This window comes from Lithobates pipiens, unplaced genomic scaffold (assembly GCF_037356315.1).
Source record: "Lithobates pipiens isolate NorthernLeopardFrog02 unplaced genomic scaffold, aLitPip1_a1.2 Scaffold_22, whole genome shotgun sequence".
NCBI lineage: Eukaryota > Metazoa > Chordata > Amphibia > Anura > Ranidae > Lithobates > Lithobates pipiens.
This window is the reverse complement of record NW_027507784.1, coordinates 277,915,578-277,935,538: the sequence shown is the minus strand read 5'-3', so window position 1 is coordinate 277,935,538 and position 19,961 is coordinate 277,915,578. Positions and strand designations below refer to the sequence as shown.

Sequence of the window (19,961 nt, the reverse complement as noted above, 5' to 3'; positions counted from 1 at the left end):
GATCTGATCCTGACCCGAGCCCGGAAGGTCCCGGAGCTGCGCCCTGGTAATGATAAGATAATGCTCTTTCCGGATTTCTCTGCAGCCACGCAGCAGAAGAGGAGATCGTTTACCGAGGTGCGCCGCCGACTGCGTGATAAAGAGATAAAGTACAGTATGCTCTATCCCAGCAGGCTACGGGTGCAACATAAGGGGGCTGTTAAGTTCTTCGAACATCCTGAGGAGGCCAGTGACTGGATGGACAAGGAACTGTGAGTGCGTGTTTCTTCGGTTGGTGAGAAGGCTTTTCCTCGGTGATACTATGTCCTGACGCTGTTCCTCTGGAGAACTGGGAGGCGTTTTTTATTGAGGTGCTCACATTCAACATGACCCGTCTGTGCTTACTTTTCCCCCTTTTCTGTTCCTCCTTTTTATTATTGGCGTTCAGTCTCAGACCACTGGGCCTACTTCATTTGTGATTTTTGAACCTGTGGGGGGGAAATGCTGTTGAAGTTTGCTCCTGGGGATATTATCCACACAGTTGCATTTTTGCATTTTTGCATTTTTACACTTTTACATTTTTCATTTTGTTTTTCTTTTTTTTGCTATTTTGCAGTCTGGACTGGCCTAGTTTGTCTTCCTTATTTTGCCTTGGGGAAATTCTGGAGGATGTGGGTCCACTTGTTTTGGCTGTGAGAAGGGGGTGGGGGTGGCCCGTGTATCATGCCCCTGCCAAGGGGCTTACTTGGAAGGGTGGTACCTGTTCGTGTGCTGGACCGGAGGCCCATTTTACCCTACTACATGGCTCTTATGTGAGTTGGAGCGTTAAAGTGGAGTTGAAGAGGACTGACTTTAGTACTGCAGGACTACCGATCACTGCGGCATGGCGGTGCCATGACCACAACTGTTTTCTTTGTGGTGTTTATGGGGTTAGGGACAAAGCTAAATACCGGACTGGTTGGGGTTGTTACTGGTATACAGGCAGGGGTGGGTTTTCGGGAAGTCACAGCTCGATTGGGGAAATTTCCTAGCAGGTATCGCTGCAAACTTTATGTATTTTATGTCTGGAATGCACTTATCCTACCTTTAGACAGATGCCTTGATATATGTATGGTCAACATGCTTAATGGCGGATGATGTAAAAATTGTTTCATGGAACGTCCGAGGGCTGGGACATAAGGTTAAGAGGGCTGCTGTGTTTAAATTTCTTAAGCTGTCCAAGCCACACATCATCCTCCTGCAGGAGACCCATCTTGATGGTAGCAGGGTCTTGGCTCTGCGCAAACCTTGGATACAGAGGGCCTTGCACTCAACGTACTCCACCTTTGCTAGAGGTGTTTCGATCTTGATTTCTAGAACTGTTTCTTATAAAATCCATCAAGTTATCTCTGACCCAGGAGGCAGATTTGTGGCTGTGGTTCTGGATATCTTTCACAAGCGAATGGTATTGATTAATGTGTATGTCCCGCCACCTTTTCAGGTCAGGGTGTTGTATGATCTCCTGACCAAGCTCGCACCGTATGCTCACCTTCCTGTGTTGTGGTTGGGGGACTTCAATGCCGTTCTTGATGCGGCCTTGGATACCTCCAATCCGCGCAGGGGGGTTTCGGCTGATCTACTTGGTTGGTGCTCCGTGGCGGAACTGGTGGAGCTGTGGAGGTGGAAGCATCCGCTGGAGAAGGGGTACTCGCATGTGTCGACGACTCATCAGTCGGCGGCGAGAATTGATTTAGCGTTTGGGAACAAGTTGTTGCTGCAATATGTAACTGGGGTGACTTACCAAGCGGGGGGACTGACTGACCATAATCCACTTGAAGTTACCCTGACATTTTCATCGGGGGGGAGGAGAGGGGGTTGGAGGCTCTCCCCAGGCTGGATTCAAAATGACTTGGTCCAGGATCAGGTATCAGGAGAGATGCAAACATATTGGTCTATAAACGCTGAGTCGGCTGATCCCAGTGTGGTATGGGATGCGTTTAAGGTGGTGACACGGGGACACTTTATTTCGGCTATTAAGATGGCCAGGGTGACTGATGGGAAAGAGGTAGATGACTTATTGCAACATGTAAATCAGGAAGCCAGGGCGCATGCGGACTCTCCGTCAGGTGCAACATACGAGGCCCTGTTGGAGGCGAGGCGCACGCTCTCGCTGCATTTCACGAATCAATCACGTGCAGACTCAGTTAAACAGGCCCAGACGGTCTTTGCGGAGGGCGACAAAAATGGGAAACTATTGGCAATGCTGGTGGCTGATCGTGGCTCCCTCACCTGTGTCCCGGTTCTTCGGGAGAAGGGTGGGGGACTGATTAGTGAACCGGGGGCTATCATGCAGGAGTTTGTTCAATTTTATTCCGCATTATACTCCCCCATTCCTTCTTATGACCAGTCAGCATTGCTTTCGTTCTTGGATGATTTACCTATTCCTAGACTTTCCGATGAGGACCGTGACCTTTTGGAGGCCAAAATAACGCTTGCAGAGGTACAGTCAGCGATTTTTGCATTCCCCCCGGGCAAGGCTCCTGGCCCTGATGGGTTCCCAGCAGACTTTTACAAGGCTAATGTGGACCTGGTGGCCCCCCGACTTCATGCGCTTTTGTGTCATTGTCTTGAGCAAGGCTCCCTCCCGGACTCTATGATGGAGGCGTACATGGTCCTCTTGTTGAAGCCGGGAAAGGACCCTTTGGAATGTGCGTCTTACAGACCGATTGCCCTACTTAATATGGACTTAAAAATTCTCACCAAAATACTGGCCAGACGTTTAGCCACGGTGCTTCCCTCGATAGTTAATATTGACCAAACTGGCTTTATGCCGGGTAAGTCCACGGACACTAATTTGCGACGACTTTTTACCCATTTACAGATTAAACAGACTGCACGCGCGTCCAGAGTTGTGGTCTCCATAGACTTTGAAAAGGCCTTCGACTCTGTGGACTGGATGTACATGAACTCGGTGTTGGAGCTCATGGGGTTCGGTCCGCAGTTTCGAAGATGGATAGCAATGTTATATGCCCAACCGAGAGCGGCGATTAAACTGGGTTCGGCCACGTCTGATTTTTTTGCAGTGGGTAGGGGGACGAGACAGGGTTGTCCTCTCTCGCCCTTTCTGTTTTCCCTGGCTCTGGAGCCGCTTGCTGTCGCTTTGCGGTCCTCGAGCAGAATTAGTCCTATTAGAGTGGGGACTATTGACGAGACTCTTGCATTGTACGCAGACGACATGTTACTTTTCCTAAATGACCCGGGGGAATCTTTGACAGCGGCCTTGGGAATTATGGACCGTTTCGCTCAGTTTTCCGGACTAAAGGTAAACTGGGGGAAGTCCTCAATTTTGCCCATTGATGCGGGGGCAAGGGCTGGGGCGGACCCCGGGCTGGCATTGCAGTGGGTTGAGTCCCTCAAATACTTGGGTGTGCAGGTTACAGCGAGGGTAGAGGACTATATGGCCCTGAATTTACTGCCCCTGGTACAGCTACTTAAGAAGAAGACGCAGGCGTGGATCAAACTCCCGCTGTCTTTGATGGGACGGATTAGTCTGTTGAAGATGAAGTTTCTCCCAGTGGTGTTGTATTTTCTTCGGCATGCACCGGTTTGGGTCCCGAAGTCCTATTTCCGCAAACTGGACAGTATAATCTCATCGTTTCTTTGGGCTCCTGGAACTCCCAGAGTGGGAATTAAAGTTCTGCAGGAACCCAGAGAGAGGGGAGGCCTGGCTCTACCCGACTGGCACAAGTATTATCTTGCCGGGCAGATGGTATTTGCACGCCGTTGGTTGACGGTTGACGATGGGGATGCGGCCACAGTGTTGGAGGCGGCTCACCTGGGGGCATATGACAGTTTACGCTTCGCCCTGTTTAGGGGTTCCAAATCGGAGCTACCTTTAACGCTGTCCATGAAAGCTACTATCAGAGCATGGGGGGTAGCGGTTAAATTAACGTGTCCCAGTTATAGGGGGGTGTCCCCTTCCACTCCCTTGTGGATGAACCCGACCTTACCACATTTTTATAACCTCCCGGATCCCATGTTATGGGTGGTGGCAGGTATTAAGACTGTGGGGGATATTACCAGAGATGGGGAGCTACAGACCTTTCCCCAATTGCAGACTAGGCACGACCTGCCAAATAGTTACCTGTTCCGGTTTCTACAGATTAGACATGCCTTCCAAACGCAGTTTCGGGAGATGAGGGTGGGGTCTGTACCATCAGCTTTGGAGAGGTTGTTGATGGGGGTGGACTTGGTCAAACCTCTTTCGGTGACCTATAGGGAAATGTTTCAGATTACGCCTCAGGCGGTAGCAAAATGTAGGGAGCGGTGGGCAACTGAGGTTCCGGATGCCCAAGTGGAGGACTGGGATGATCTGTGGGTCCAGCCATTTCAACATCTGGTGTCCGCTAGGGACAGACTGATCCAGTTCAAATTTCTGCACAGAAGCTATTATACTCCGGCCCGATTGGGTAAGATTTTTCCTAACATCTCCTCAGAATGCTGGCGGTGCTCTCACTCCCCGGCGGATGCTCACCATATTTTTTGGGACTGTACACTTGTACAGGGTTTTTGGGAAGATATAACTATGTGCATCTTTGAACTGATTCAAGTACCTATTCCTAAGACTATTAGAGTATGCCTGTTTGGCCTGGTTGATGAGGTGGTGCCCTCACGGGCCATGCGCACAATGCTGAGTATCCTCTTGTTCTATGGTAGAAAGTCCATTCTTTTACACTGGAAGAAAACAAGGGCCCCGACGGTTTCCTTTTGGAAAAATCTAGTAAACACGATGTTGCCTTATTACAAGCGTACCTATGAGGCCAGAGGGTGTATGAAGAAATTTGATAAGGTCTGGCACTCCTGGCTTAATGCTAACACCACTGTGGGTTGATAATGTATAGCATGGGGGCGGTCGGGTTGGGAGAAACGAGAAATCTGAACTGAAGGGAGGTATTTGCAGATGTGTACTGTTGATACTTTAGGCATGTGAGTGGGGATGTTCTGTCGGGTATTCTGTTACTGTATTACCTTATCATAAGTTTCAGGCATTACATCTATAAGAGATGATATAAGGGTGCCGGTCGAGCTGTGACTTTTGGTTGGGGGGGGGGGGGAGGGGGGTGAGGGGTCTGATTGGGCTAGTTAGTTGTGGCTGTTAGTTAATTTTGGCCGTTGGCCTCTGGATGTGCCACAGGCACGTCCACTGTTTTGTATGTTTTGCATAAAATTAATAAAAATAATTTATAATAACATTAGGGGGGGATCAAGGGGTTAACTGTGTTCCCTAGGTGTGTTCTAACTATGGGGGGATGGGACTGACTAGGGGAGGAGGCCGACCAGTGTTCTCACTTGAAGCACACAACCTGTGTCTACTCCCCTGAGAGAACCAGGATTTGTGTGTTTACACACACAGATCCCGGTTCTCGCTCTGTCACAATCGATCGCGTGTGCCTGGCAGGCATCGCGCGTGTTTGCTAAAGTGGCTTAACCACTTCCCGACCAGCGCACGACGATGTACGTTGACAGAATGGCACGGGCAGGCATATTGGCGTACAGGTACGTCCAATATTCGATGCCGCGCTGCCATCGGGAGCGCGCCGGCGCGCTCCCGCGCTGGTCGGGACCCCCGTGAGTCCGGTCGCGGGACCCGCGGACTCGATCGCCGCGGGCATCCCCGCGATCGTCTCACGGAGCGGCCGAATGGAGGAAATGCTGTATAAACAACATTTCTCCATTCTGCCTAGCAACTAGTGACGCTGATCTCTGCTTCATGTGATTGGAGCAGAGATCAGTGTACACTAAATGAAAGCCCAACCCCTACACTGGTTAACCCTTTCACTGCCAGTGTCATTTACACAGGAATCACTGCATTTATATAGCAGTGATTACTGTATAAATGACAATGGTCCCAAAAATGTGTCAAAAATGTCCGATGGGTCCCCCACAATGTCGCAGTCACAATAAAAATCGCAGATCGCCGCCATTACTAGTAAAAAAAAAATAATAAAAAATTATTAATAAAAATGCTATAAAACTATCCCTATTTTGTAAACGCTATAACTTTTGCGCAAACCAATCAATAATCGCGTATTGCGATTTTTTTTTACCAAAAATATGTAGAAGAATACGTATCGGCCTAAACTGTGGGAAAAAAATGTTTTTTTATATATTTTTGGGGGATATTTATTATAACAAAAAGTAAAAAATAATGCGTTTTTTTCAAAATTGTCGCTCTATTTTTGTTTATAGCGCAAAAAATAAAAATCGCAGAGGTGATCAAATACCACCAAAAGAAAGCTCTATTTGTGGGAAAAAAGGACGTCAATTTTGTTTGGGAGCCACGTCGCATGACCGCGCAATTGTCAGTTAAAGCGACGCAGTGCCGAATCGCAAAAAGTGGTCTGGTCTTTGACCAGCAAAATGATCCGGTCTGTAAGTGGTTAAAGAGCCAATGTACAGCTACAGCAACTGATTGTCTCAGTTGTTGCATATTAGCTGTCTTCCTAGGTTCACAGGCTTAGACAAGATTGTTAATAGGTTATACTTGGCAGTCTATAGAGCTTTGCCTTTAGTTGCTATAGCCATTTCAAGGGTGCAAATCCCAGAGGAACCAACCCGTCGCATGATAAAACAAAGCTGAGCAGAGATAATATGAGGGCTACTATTTTGGACCTCTATTTCTTAGAATGCTACTTGCCTGATTTTCATGCTGACCCTGTGGCTTCATTACTTTGAACCACTGATCCAGAACAAGTATGGAGATCAAGAATTGTGGCTTCATTTGCTGCATGCTTGTTGCAGGTCAGTGACTCTTAACCACTTAAGGACCGCCGCATGGCAATGTACGTCAGCAGAATGGCATGTACAGGCACAAGCACGTACATGTTCGTGCTTGCCTTCCAGCGGGTGGGGCGTCCGATCGGACCCCCTCCCGCTGGATGCGGCGGTCCGTTTCGCTTCAGGAGCGATCCGGGATGAGGGGATGGCCGTTGGTTTCTGGCCATCCCCTCTTGATCGCTCCTGGCGAATGAGAAGCTTCCCCCGCTGTGTATTGTAAACACAGGCAGGGAGGAAGCGATGTCATTCTCCTTGGGGAGGTATTTTTGACCGGACTGCGAGGAGAACACAGAAAGTAAGTGCACCAAACACTACACCGACATGTAGGTACACATAGGCACACAAATCCCCCCCCGATCACCCCCCCCCCCCCGATCGCTCCCCGATCCCCCCCCTCCCAGTCACAGTGTCACTGATTGCAATGATCATTTATTTACTGATCACTGCATTTAGTGTCAGTTGTGACAGTAAAAACTGTCAGGGCAGTTAGTGTTAGGTCCAGGGTAGCCCCCTACACCCCCCCAATAAAGGTTTATTGCCCCTAGAGTTAACCCTTTCACCCCCTTTTGCCAGTGTCACTAAGCAATCGTTTTTCTGATCGCTGCATTAGTGTCACTAGTGCCGCTAGGTAGCTAGTTATTTTTTTAGGTTCACCGCCAGGTTTTTATAGCGCTAGGTACCCCGATATACTACCCAATAATGGTTTTAACCCCCTGATTGCCCCAGTTAACCCTTTCACCCCCTTTTGCCAGTGTCACTAAGCGATCGTTTTTCTGATCGCTGCATTAGTGTCACTGGTGCCGCTAGGTAGCTAGTTTTTTTTTAGGTTCACCGCCAGGTTTTTATAGCGCTAGGTACCCCGATATACTGCCCAATAATGGTTTTAACCCCCTGATTACCCCTAGTTAACCCTTTCACCAGCGATCACCGTATAAGTGCCACTGGTGACGCTGGTTAGCCAGTTAGTTATTTAGGTTCCCCGTCAGGTTTTTATACAGCATCAGGGACCCCCATATACTACCTAATAAAGATTTTAACCCCCTGATTGCCCCTAGTTAACCCTTTCACCAGTGATCACCGTATAAGTGTTACGGGTGACTCTGGTTAGTTAGTTTGCTTTTTATAGCATCAGGGCACCCACCATTTATTACCCAATAAAGGTTTAACCCCCTGATCACCTGGCGGGTGATATCAATTAGGTTTTAGGGTCTGCGTCGCCCCAGGCAGCGCTAGGTTAGTGCCAGTACCGCTAACACCCACGCGCAAAGCCTAATCCTCCCGTAGTGGTATAGAATCTGAACATCAATATCTGATCTGATCAGATCTATACTAGCGTCCCCAGCAGTTTAGGGTTCCAAAAAAACGCATTGTTAGCGGGATCAGCCCAGATACCTGCTAGCACCTGCATTTTGCCCCTCCGCCCAGCCCACCCAAGTGCAGTATTGATCGATCACTGTCACTTACAAAACACTATACGCATAACTGCAGCATTCGCAGAGTCAGGCCTGATCCCTGTGATCGCTAATAGTTTTTTTTTTTTTGCGTTTTATATTTAAATCCTGAAGGCAGTGCTTGGTTCTTGGGGTTGCGTACGTGGCTAGGCTCCCAAAAAGTCCCCCACATGTGGTATCCCCATACTCGGGAGAAGCAGCAGAATTTATTTTGGGGTGTAATTTCACTTATGCCCATAGCATGTGTGAGCAATATATCATTTAGTGACAACTTTGTGCAAAAAAAAAAATTGTAATATTCCTGCAACTTGTGGCAAAATATAAAATATTTCATGGACTCAACATGCCTCTCAGTAAATAGCTTGGGGTGTCTACTTTCCAAAATGGGGTCATTTGGGGGGGGGGGGGGGGTTTGTGTTATTTTGGCATTTTATGGCCTTTGAAACTGATAGGTAGTGAGGAGTGAAATCAAAAATTTGCACCCTTAGAAATCCTGAAGGCGGTGATTGCTTTTCAGGGTGCCGTACGCGGCTAGACTCCCAAAAAGTCCCACATATGTGGAACCCCGTACTCAGGAGAAGCAGCAGAATATATTTTGGGGTGCAATTCCACATATAACTATGGCATGTGTGAGCAATATATCATTTAGTGACAACTTTTTGTAAACTTTTTTTTGTGTCATTATTCAATCACTTGGGACAAAAAAAAATATTCAATGGGCTCAACATGCCCCTCAGCAATTTCCTTGGGGTGTCTACTTTCCAAAATGGGGTCATTTGGGGGGGGGTTTGTACTGCCCTGCCATTTTAGCATCTCAAGAAATGAGATAGGCAGTCATAAATTAAAAGCTGTGTAAATTCCAGAAAATGTACTCTAGTTTGTAGACGCTATAACTTTTGCGCAAACCAATAAATATACGCTTATTGACATTTTTTTTACTAAAGACATGTGGCTGAATACATTTTGGCCTAAATGTATGACTAAAATTTAGTTCATTCGATTTTTCTTATAACAAAAAGTAGAAAATATCTTTTTTTTTTTTTTAAATGTCAGTCTTTTTCCTTTTATATCGTAAAAAATAAATATCGCAGAGGCAATCAAATACCATCAAAAGAAAGCTCTATTTGTGGGAAGAAAAGGACGCAAATTTCGTTTGGGTACAACATTGCATGACCGCGCAATTACCAGTTAAAGCAGTGCAGTGCGAAATTGTAAAAAGACCTCTGGTCCTTAGGCTGACAATTGGTCCGGGGCTGAAATGGTTAAGTATTGAAGCCTGAGGCAGATAACATTTTCAGAAGAAGTATTTCTGCCACTACAGATTTTCTTTGTCTTTATAATAAGGTCTGCTGGGAGTACCTCTTGGCAATTTGTGTTGCATGCAATGGGACAGAATAAGGAAGATTTGGAGGCATGCAAAACCCTACATATGGAGCTGCTCAATGGTCCCAGTAACCTTGCTTGCATGGCCAGGTACTGCATAATGGCGGTGGATTGCATGGCACTCTTTCCCATATGGGGAAAACTAACTTTTTTTTTTCCAATAGCTGTCAGAGTGTTTGAGGCAAGTAAGACTGTGGAGCCTTCTTTTTACAGTGCTTTGACCAAATTAACATTAATGCTTTACAAGTGTTTTTTGGTGCTTGTTCTTCCTTGTTGCATTCCCTTTTCTGAACATGTTCTTTTAAGATAGAACTTCTTTTTAAGCCTGAACCTACGGGCCTTAACACCTGGGAGTTGTACATTTCCTGCTCTGTTTCCCTTTATGTGAAATTCTATAGCACAAGCAACTGTACTTTATTATAACTGCTATTTGTATGCCTTAAAGGAGTTGTAAATGCAGAAGGTTATTTAGCTTAATGCATTCTATGCATCAAGATAAAAAAACCTCTGTGTGTAGCAGCACCCCCCTAATTACCTACCTAAACCCCTTCTTTCTCCAGTGATGTCCATGTTCCCCTCAGCCATCCTTGACAATCCTCCTGATTGGCTGAGACAGAGCAGCGGCGTCATTGGCTCCCGCAGCTGTCAAAGTCAGTCAGCCAATCTCGGGAGAGAGGGAGCGGGGCCAAGCCGGGGCTCTGTGTCTGAATGGATACTCAGAGCTCTGACTCTGCTTTGGTGCCCCCTGTAGCAAGTTGCTGGCACTGAAGAGGAACCCAAGAAGAGGAGGATCCAGGCTGCTCTGTGCATAGCCAACTTCACAGAGGAGGTAAGTATAACATGTTTGTTATTTTTGTTAAATGAGCCTTTACAATCACTTTAACTGTTTCCTAATCCATATGTCTCTGTGCCTAGTTTTTATCCTGATATTTTGCTTAGCATACAAGTAAGCATTCATCATGAATTATACATGTGCCCCTTCAGCCTCTAAGAACATGGCAAAATGAATATATTTAAGCTACACTTCCCCTTTCAAGCACTCTGGCCTGCAGAGAGTAAGCTGCTCTTGGGAGTGTGGCCTAATTATTCAACCCACTGCAGAGCAGGTCTCCCATCACCTAAAAACACCCTCTAGTTGTAGCCATTCTGGGTTGTTCACAGTAAAGCAAGATGTAGAATGATTTGGACGTGGCCAAGCTTTTCATATGCATTTATGCATTCTCCAGAGCTCTCTCTCAGCATACTGCATGGCAATCATTTCTATGATCCTGTACCCAACTAAGGATGATACCGGCAGAGGGATTTTGGTATGATTTCACCCCTAAAATTCAAACATCTTTTCCTCGAGCACCTTAACACTGATAATTGAGAGAAAAGGAAAGGAGCAAGCCACGGTCCAAGATGGCACCGGTCTTCTTCCATAGAGTGCAGGCAAGGGGAAAGGCGGGAGACAACAGCATGACTCACCAGGTTTGCTCTGGTTCGCACACCATTTAAGAGTGTAAAAAAACACCTCACAGGGCTCCATCTTCTTCTGCTCAGATACCAGAATCAACATAGATGAGACCACAGGGTGAGAAAAACGATCAGGATCCATTTCAGCCCTTTGTGAACCACTGGAACCACTAACTAGAAATTATCCAAAATAGTACTGTCAACGTCAGGTTGTGATTTTCATCAGTGAGCAGTTTATTTGAGAAAGGACCAAAATTCTTATTTCCAGCAGGACCAGAAAACTGTCCGCTTCTCTCACACACAGCTACAATCACCAGAATCATAACTAAGAGAGGTACTGTCTGGCACGTAAGGTACCATTGTTTGAAATGCCTGACCAATTGAAGGAATATTAAAGAGGACATGTTGTTTTTCTGCCATGACCTCAAAAAAAGTGAGGGAACATACCACTGCCTGGAAGGTGAAGTCAACTTTAATCAACTACTGGAAAATCAATTACTGAGAAGCAGTACTGGAGTATTAGGCCTCCCAGAACATAGTGAGGGCCCATCCCCTGTGACTTTTTTGGAAAAAATGTTATGCAGTGTTTTCGGTAATAACTCATCTCTTCGATTATTTGGTATTGAAAGAGCTTATCGAGTGCCCTCCCACCCTCCACCACTAGGGGACCTCCCATACCTGGTAGAGAAATAATACAGAGAAAAGCCCAAGGGTACAAATATTTATCCTACAATGGCTCCGAGATAGCAATTTTCCTGACTTTTGTGTTGAGTTACTGGGGCAAAAAACATGGATGTTAAAAAAAGAAAAAACTGTCAATTCAATATCCCATATGCCATGCCGAATCCATCCTGTCTGAAGGAGGTAGCTCAAGGGAAAGACTAATGTCTTTAACACACTTTGACTCACTTGCCACATGGTTGGAATGAAATGAGAGACCACTGGACTCAGGATGATCCTTCTACATACCTGTATCAGACCTGGATAAGGATCCCTTCTACACTTTACAACAATTTACTATATGTGTTATTAAAGTGGCAAATGTCTCTGGGATGCTCTTACCTTGCCTTTCTACTAACCATGGATGCACAATCCTGCTTGGTACTATATATTTGGACTTACTGTCAGTGGGTTATCACAATGTGAATCAGTCTCCCTCTGTATACGTGATGTCAAATTATATGGACTTACACAACTACTGCAGAAGGTAAGCCCTCCTTCCTATTTTTCAAGACGGTGTTATACTACCCATGACACACCATGGTAAAACCACTTTCAAGCTTATAGAACCTAAGGGGACTGGAAGACCTGTTAAAACACATTGCAGTAATGAATACTTTATCGCATTTCAATGCTTCAATAATTTGCCTGCTGAAAATCCATCTCACTAGAGACTCTATGAAACAATTGAAGAGGAGGGATTTTCCTCATCTAGTTTCATTCTGTGTATAGCTGTTATTCAACAGGGGTGAGCATACTAATAGCTGACTCAATATCCTTTCCCCCCCCCCCCCCAGACAAATTTAAGTTGATGCTCCTAGCAGATATATATTTATATAGAAGTAATGAATCATCTTATATGATTTATCCCTGATAAACCAGGAATCTCTTACATTTTAATTCAGTTCTAGTTACCCAAGTTGACAGATATCCCTCTATGGGTCCGACTGATTAACAGAGTAATAGGTCTTTTGCTAAGTTGATGAATGAAATGGAGTTGCATGATATATGGAGACTGTGTCACCCTGATGCTCAGCAGTTTTTAGGCTTCTCTTAAGGCTGGTACACACTTTGAGAAAATTGGGCAAACAATCATCTGATTTTCCTCGTTGTTTCACAGCAAGTTCGAACTGAGGAAGGAACTCATGTACGAAAATTCTTGTACGACAAAAGCTTTTCTTCTTGTTTCTGATCATGCGCAGTCTTTTGTTTCTGGTTTTTCTCGTACGAAAACAGTACACATTAAACGAAAATCATTTGTTGTGTTCACGTACAAGAACATTTTTAGAGCTTGTCCCTTTGGAAAATTTAGTTGGCAAACTCTGAATTGGATGTCGAAAGCTGTGTACACACTATACGAAAATCGAACGATTGTGCCTCTATGGAATTTTTCTTCCGATTTTTCTCATTGTGTGTACCAGCTTATTGTACCAGCTTATTGTGTGGCAGATTATTCTCCCTTGAAATTACACCTAGGGTTTGGTGTTCACCCTTGATCCGCAGAGTGGAAAGTAAACCCATTTTGGTTAGATATGATTGAATCCAGAGATAACCTGCAGGCACGCCTTGCTGAATTCCTAGAAACTGATCATGCTTCCACCACCCTAGGAGTGGTTTGAGATGTCCTTGATGACTTGTGAAATGTCATTAATGAAAGAAGTTGTCGTGCCAAAAAAATTACATAAAGCACCCCTCTCCTATAACTCAAACCAAATGCAGGCCGCTTATACTCATCCTTCACCAAAGCAGAACACAAGCAGCTGTTATCACCCCCTCAGAGAGAGTGAGTGCCCATTCTCTCTAAATTTTAGACACCTTCAGGAATTTTTATGATGATCTTCACAGATCTAAAACGTATTCAACTGACCTAGACATGTTTATATGTAAACCTACTCTCCCTCGCCTGTATTCCACTGGTAGGGGTAAGCCACTATTACGCTTGAGGAGCTCCAAGTCCTCTGACTCCTCTAATCACAAATTGCCAGGACTGAATGGCCTTCCAGTGTGAGTCTATAAATACTATGGTGAGGTTCTATTACCAGAATTTGCATGTTCTGAAGTGGGACTTGGAGACAGACACTTAACCTAAGTCAATGCAAGAGGCTGCTGTTATTGTGCTACCCAAAGCAGCTAAATAGCCATTGAAGCCCCATTCTAATAGCCCAATTTCATTGCTGTGTACAGATACCAAACTTTTGAGATAAGTAGATAAATTGGTCCATCCTGACCAATCTGGTTTTCTTACAAATAGATCAACGAATATCAATATATGGAGAGGTTTTTTATACCTCAAAATATTGGCAGATTATGTTTGTAACTGAGCTATCCTTTCCCCTGACACTGCCAAACCAAGTGACAGTGTCAAGTGGGACTACTTGTAGGGGGTGGCTGGGCTATCTTTCCCCTGACCTTGCCAAAGCATTTGATGGTATCAGGTGAAACTACTGGAGAGCCAGTGGTGGCTGGTCCACAAAGGGCACAGGGGCATCACCCCCCCCCCCAGCCCCCATTGTGGCCGTGCACTGTGCGGGGCGCAAGACCAATAGGTTTCTACCAGGTCTGTCACCCCCTCACAGGCACGTGACCACATCCGAGGCCAGAATTTTCCAGTTTTATATTGTCCTCCCACCCTGCGATGCCATCAAAATGGCATCGGCTTTCCAGATTCCCGGTCATTAGGAACCCAGAAAGAAGACTGGGTGAAGACAGAAGCTGTGGCCTCAGAAAGTCCAGGGGAGCTCTGCTGCAGGGTGAGTGCTGACCCGAAGGGGGGCCCACGCGCCCCCCCCCCCCCAAAAAAAAATCCTCCAGTGCCAGTCACCACGGCTAGAGTGTGTTGTACGAATTTGACTTGGGCCCTAATTAAAAAATTGATCCAAATAATGTACTAAACCCCAACAGCTCCCCTATAAATAAATATTGATTTATCTGAAAACTCCTTCCTGGGCACCTGAGTACCTCCTTTTTGCTCTGGTGATGCAGCTATTAGCTACTGCTATTCTTTCTTCTGAGTATATTAAGAGAATATTGTAGAGGTGCTGAGGATAAACTACCCCTCTATACAGACAGTGCTTTACTGTGTATGCCTTTAAATGCAAGACTCACTGACCTTAGTAATGCCCCTAATTTCCACATTTGGGTCCTTCTCAGGTCTTACCATTATTTAGGACAAATCTATCCTGCTCCCAGTTGATCCACCTACAAAACCTCACCCCATGTGGGCCCAAGACTTTCAGGTAGTTGATAAACTTTAATACTGAGTGAGTATATATAACACTAGACCCAAGGCAGTATCTAGGCCTCAATCTGAGTTAATTTTGCTTGATGGGTTTAGGGAGAAATATAAAATATGTTGCAAACCCCCAATATTGCTTGTAGGCATCTACAACTTAAAGAAGATGATTTGTATGCCACAGCTCTTAAATGTATTTCATAGTTTCTCTGTATGGATATTAGGCTCCTGGTTTTTGAAAGTTGATTCCTTTTTTAGAGACCTTGTATGTGAAACTGGACAGGTCAGGATTGAGCTTAGATCACTGCAATTTCCCAATGATATGGGAACCTAGCACTCCCTCATCACTGGAGTCACTATCTAGTGTCACAAATACAACATCTACTAGACTGTGCCATCAATTAAGGAGTTAACCCCACACAGTATATATTATTATTCTGTACACCACCCACTACTATTATAGCCCTCAAAAGCCAATTCTTTAATTTCCATTCCCATATGCCCAACCGTTCTCTTTATGTCTAAATTGTGGACTTCTTGCTGGAATATGACAGCTTCTTGACCTTCTATTTGGAACAACTGTAACCTCTTGGAACTATAGAGCTATAAGACATTAACAATTGGAAAGTTCCAGGCATCTCTAGATTCACATGATTATATGAGGGTTCTACCCTGAAATCATTTCAAGTTCTTCGAACAGTTCTCCCCATCCCATGATGTGTTATTTCAGTTCCTTTAACTAAGACACGCTCTCTCAGCACAGTTCAGGCCTACCCCTCTCAAAATTGTGGTGACTCCTCTTTTGAATTTGGTGGCCCAGGCCACATCTACAAATGGTTTCCAGGGTCTATACATTTCTCCTTCCAGCAGCTCTTGACTCTCTCAAGGATCTTCCATGCAAAGATGAGAGAAGGGCTTAAGCCTGGTACACACAGGTAGTTATTTTTTATTTAACCCAGCTAAATAAAAAAATGAGGAGCTTGGCAGGAGCTCACTGTACTAACTATGCAATGTTAATACAGCGATCTCCCATCTATTATGTTCTGACAGGGGTACTGCCCCCCACCAGAGCACATTGGTCAGAGCACGCAGCCAACTGGACCTACACTGGTATTTTACAGTTTGAGTTGAAAGCACAGGCCTAATCAGCAGCTTGTTTGGCAGCACTGCTGCCTCCTAACCTTCTAACCACTTCCTAATATGCTTATAGATTTGACAAGTTAGTTGTAGATAGAATTGTTCATCCACTATGTTATTGAATGAACACTAACTTTGTTTTTTATATAATTCTTTTGATTTTAGTTGGTCCAAAAAACATGAATGGAAGTTTCAAAAAACAAGGCAAACGTGGCTCCTGATGAATATGTATGACCAAGAGAAGGTAGGCTTTCTTGAGTATATGTATATAAAGCCTGTAACAGTCAAAATGGTAAGCTCCTAGTGCGGAAACCAAACTGTTTTCTCTTATTTTTCACTTATTCCTCACTTTGCTTGAACAGTCCGATGCCCAGCGAGTGCTGGTCTTTCCCCGCCTTGATGCCATTTAGTTCCACTTTAAAGGAAAGGTTACTATCTAATGCTGATCCACTGGCTTTAATATTTTGAGTCTCCAATTATGGAGAAGTTTTGAGAGACTTGTCCTTTGAGGTTCAAAACAGGAGGAGACATTAGCGATTAATGAAATACAGACGTTCCTTAGCGCCCAGTCTTGTGAATCTGCAAAAGAAACCTAATCACAACCTATTGTTTTAGGCATTCTGGATGTCTAAGAATTGCATACATATGCCATTGCTGTATATAGGAAAGTCCCATGCCAACATCAAGGTGCCTTTTCAGTGTGTGCCGTACTTTCATCTATATAAGCACCCACATTAAAGCCTATATTAGATATGAGTAAAAGGAATGTGGGACTTTAAATGAGGATTTGATTTGTGGGGGTGAGATAATTAGAAAATATATTTGACATATTGAGTCTGACAATACATAACAATGATGCACATAGAAAAGGTTTAGTATGTATACGCACACATACATGGTGTTAACCTCATTAATACATTACATATACATATCAAAGGGACGGCATATAAAATCGACAAGACATATAATATGGATAAAATTAATCATTGTAAATTCATATATGTACACGTCATCTAAATGGCACTATCCAGTGTAATCAATGGTAAGAAACACAGTATAATCATTTTGGTTGTAGATAATGAGTCTAAGTAGGTTCCTATCAGTAAACATGAGAATGCATCCTAAAAGCCTGATGTGTTCCGTGGATAATACCACTCTACAGGGGCAGATGCATGCATCTATCATGATAAGTCTGGAAAATGAGGGATGAGTAATCAAAGCTTGTCCCAATTGTCTGTACTGGGAGCTGTGGAAGGAGCCTGCAGGAGAGGGACCGGGTGCACAAAACATCACCCCCAAGAAAAACGAAAGACAGAAATCCATGTCGTGGTATGAGTGGGCTTCATGTCTGTTTTGGATATTAAAAAGTGAGTGCCATGTAGTGTGCAGTGTGCACAGGGAGGTTTTGCCGTGAGGCGCTGCCCCTCATGCCCCAGGAGAGCCTACGGGCTCCTTCCACAACTCCTGGTACAGACAATTGGGACAACCTCTGATTCCCTGTCCCCCATTTTACAGACTTATCATGATAGTTGCATGCATCTGCCCCTGAAGAGTTGAGCTTTTAGGATGTATTCTCATGCCTACTGATAGGAACCTACTTAGATTCATTATCTACAACCAAATGATTATACTGTGTTTCTTACCAATTTGCAATCATTTTATTTTATCCATATTAAATCTCTTGTCAATTTTATATGCCATCCCTTGATATGTATATGTAATGTATTCATGAGGTCAACACCATGTATGTGTGTGTATACGTATTAACCACTTCCGGACCGCGCACCGTCGTTATACGTCGGTACTTTGAAGAGGAATATCATTGTTATGGCAGCAGCTAGTTGCCATAACCCCAGTGTCCTCTTCTTCAGTGATAGCATCTGTGAACAGCAATTTTCAAGTCTTGCCACAGATTCTCAATTGTATTTAGAGCTGGACTTTGATGATTGTGCCTTTCTTACACATAAATATGCTTTTATCTAAACCATTCCATTGTAGCTCTGGCTTTTTTTTAGGGGGGTTGTCCTGCTGGAAAGTAAACCTCTGCCCCAGTCTCAAGTCTTTTACAGACTCTAATGGCGCGTACACACGAGTGGCATGTCCGACAGAAAAAGTGCGACGGAAGCTTTTCATCGTATATTCTGATCATGTGTATGCCTCGTCTGTCTTTTTGTTTAAAAAATTCTGACAGACCGAGAAATAGAACATGTTCTAAATATTTCTGAAGCAACTAATTCCTATCGGGAAAACCGCTTGTCTGTATGCTGTTCCGACGGACCAAAAACGATGCATGCTCTGAAACAAGTACAAAACAGAAGCTATTGGATACTGGCTATTGAACTTTTTTCTAGTCCCGTTGTACATGCTGTACGTCACCACGTTCTTGACGATTGGAATTTGGTGTGATCGTGTGTGCGCAAGACAGTTTCAGCTGAATTTCGTCGGAGCTCCGTCGGAAAAACCTTCAGAGTTTATTGCAACGGGAAAACAGGTCGTTTGTACAGGGTATTACAGGTTTTCTTCTAAGGTTGCCCTGTACTATCTCTGCCTGGCTACCGTACTTCCTGTCTTCAGAAATTTCCACAATCCCTCTTGGTGATTTCAACTTCCCTGCTAATACAAACACTCCTGCTACTTCTAAACTTCTTAGTCTAACCTCTTCATTTCACCTGAAGCAATGGGTACAGGCTTCTACTCATTCTGATGGCAACACCCTTGACCTTGTATTCTCCTACCTTTGCACTCCATGCAACTTCTCAAATAATCCTTCTCCTCTTTCCGACCATCACCTAATTAACTTCTCTCTCTTCCTGTCTTCCAACACCTTTCCCTCCAATCGCCTAACCATCACCCGTAGAAACTTTCGCAACTTCAACTCTTCTCTCCTCTATTCTGCTGCTGATCACCTCTATGACAAAACCTCTCCCCTGTCCTGCCCCAACCAAGCCACTTCCATATACAATAAAACCCCGTTACAACTCTTATTAACACCTTCTCGTCCAGTCCCCGTAAACTTTTCTCTACGTTCAATTCTCTACTCCGTCCCCCGCCGCCTCCACCCACTGACTCACTCACTGCCCAGGAGATTGCTAATCACTTCAAAAACAAGATTGATCCAATCCGTGATGAAATCTCCACTCTACAGGTATCTCCCCCAGTTAAGACCCCACTACAACAGGTACTCTCAACACTCCCCTTATTCAAAACTGCTACTACAGACGAAGTTGCTAAACTCCTTTCTAACGCCCACCTAACCACCTGCCTCCTGGATCCTATTCCCTCTCAAACACTACGGTCGCCATCTGACTCTATACTACACTCTCTTACCCATATCTTCAATCTCTCCCTTACCTCTGGCATTTTCCCCAATGCTCTAAAACATGCACTGGTCACCCCCATACTTAACCTCCCTGGCGGTACGATTATTTCGGATTTTAGGTGCTAAAACTAGGCGTTTTATATTGTAGTCCTGTAATTCTTAGGAATAACCCTCTTAAATCTGTCCAAACCAGAGTCTAGCAGACATCCCGGGTATGATAAAGTTTGAAAAATGAAATCATAAATTATAATATAATAAATAACTATAAATAATTGTACCAAATAATAATATAACAATAATAAAAATTATTCAATAATGTAATCAAATCAAAAACACTGAAATTTGCTCAGTTGCAGAATTGTCACTGTCATTACTTTTCAGTATTTGATAACGGATCTCCCCACAAATCACTGTCGCTCAATTCTGCGAGTGATTACAATTTATTATCGCTGTTTTCTAGCTGGTCTAA

At 44.4% G+C, this 19,961-nt stretch overlaps 1 protein-coding gene across 1 annotated transcript in view; it reads left to right on the top strand.

Annotated features, from left to right (window-relative positions):
* CHLSN (cholesin) overlaps nucleotides 1-19,961 on the top strand; it is a 573,216-nt gene that overhangs the window by 516,006 nt on the left and 37,249 nt on the right. The window contains exon 5 of the mRNA XM_077449085.1: nucleotides 16,339-16,417. Within this exon, the coding sequence (XP_077305211.1) occupies nucleotides 16,339-16,417 (79 nt within the window). The remainder of the gene's footprint in view (nucleotides 1-16,338; nucleotides 16,418-19,961) is intronic.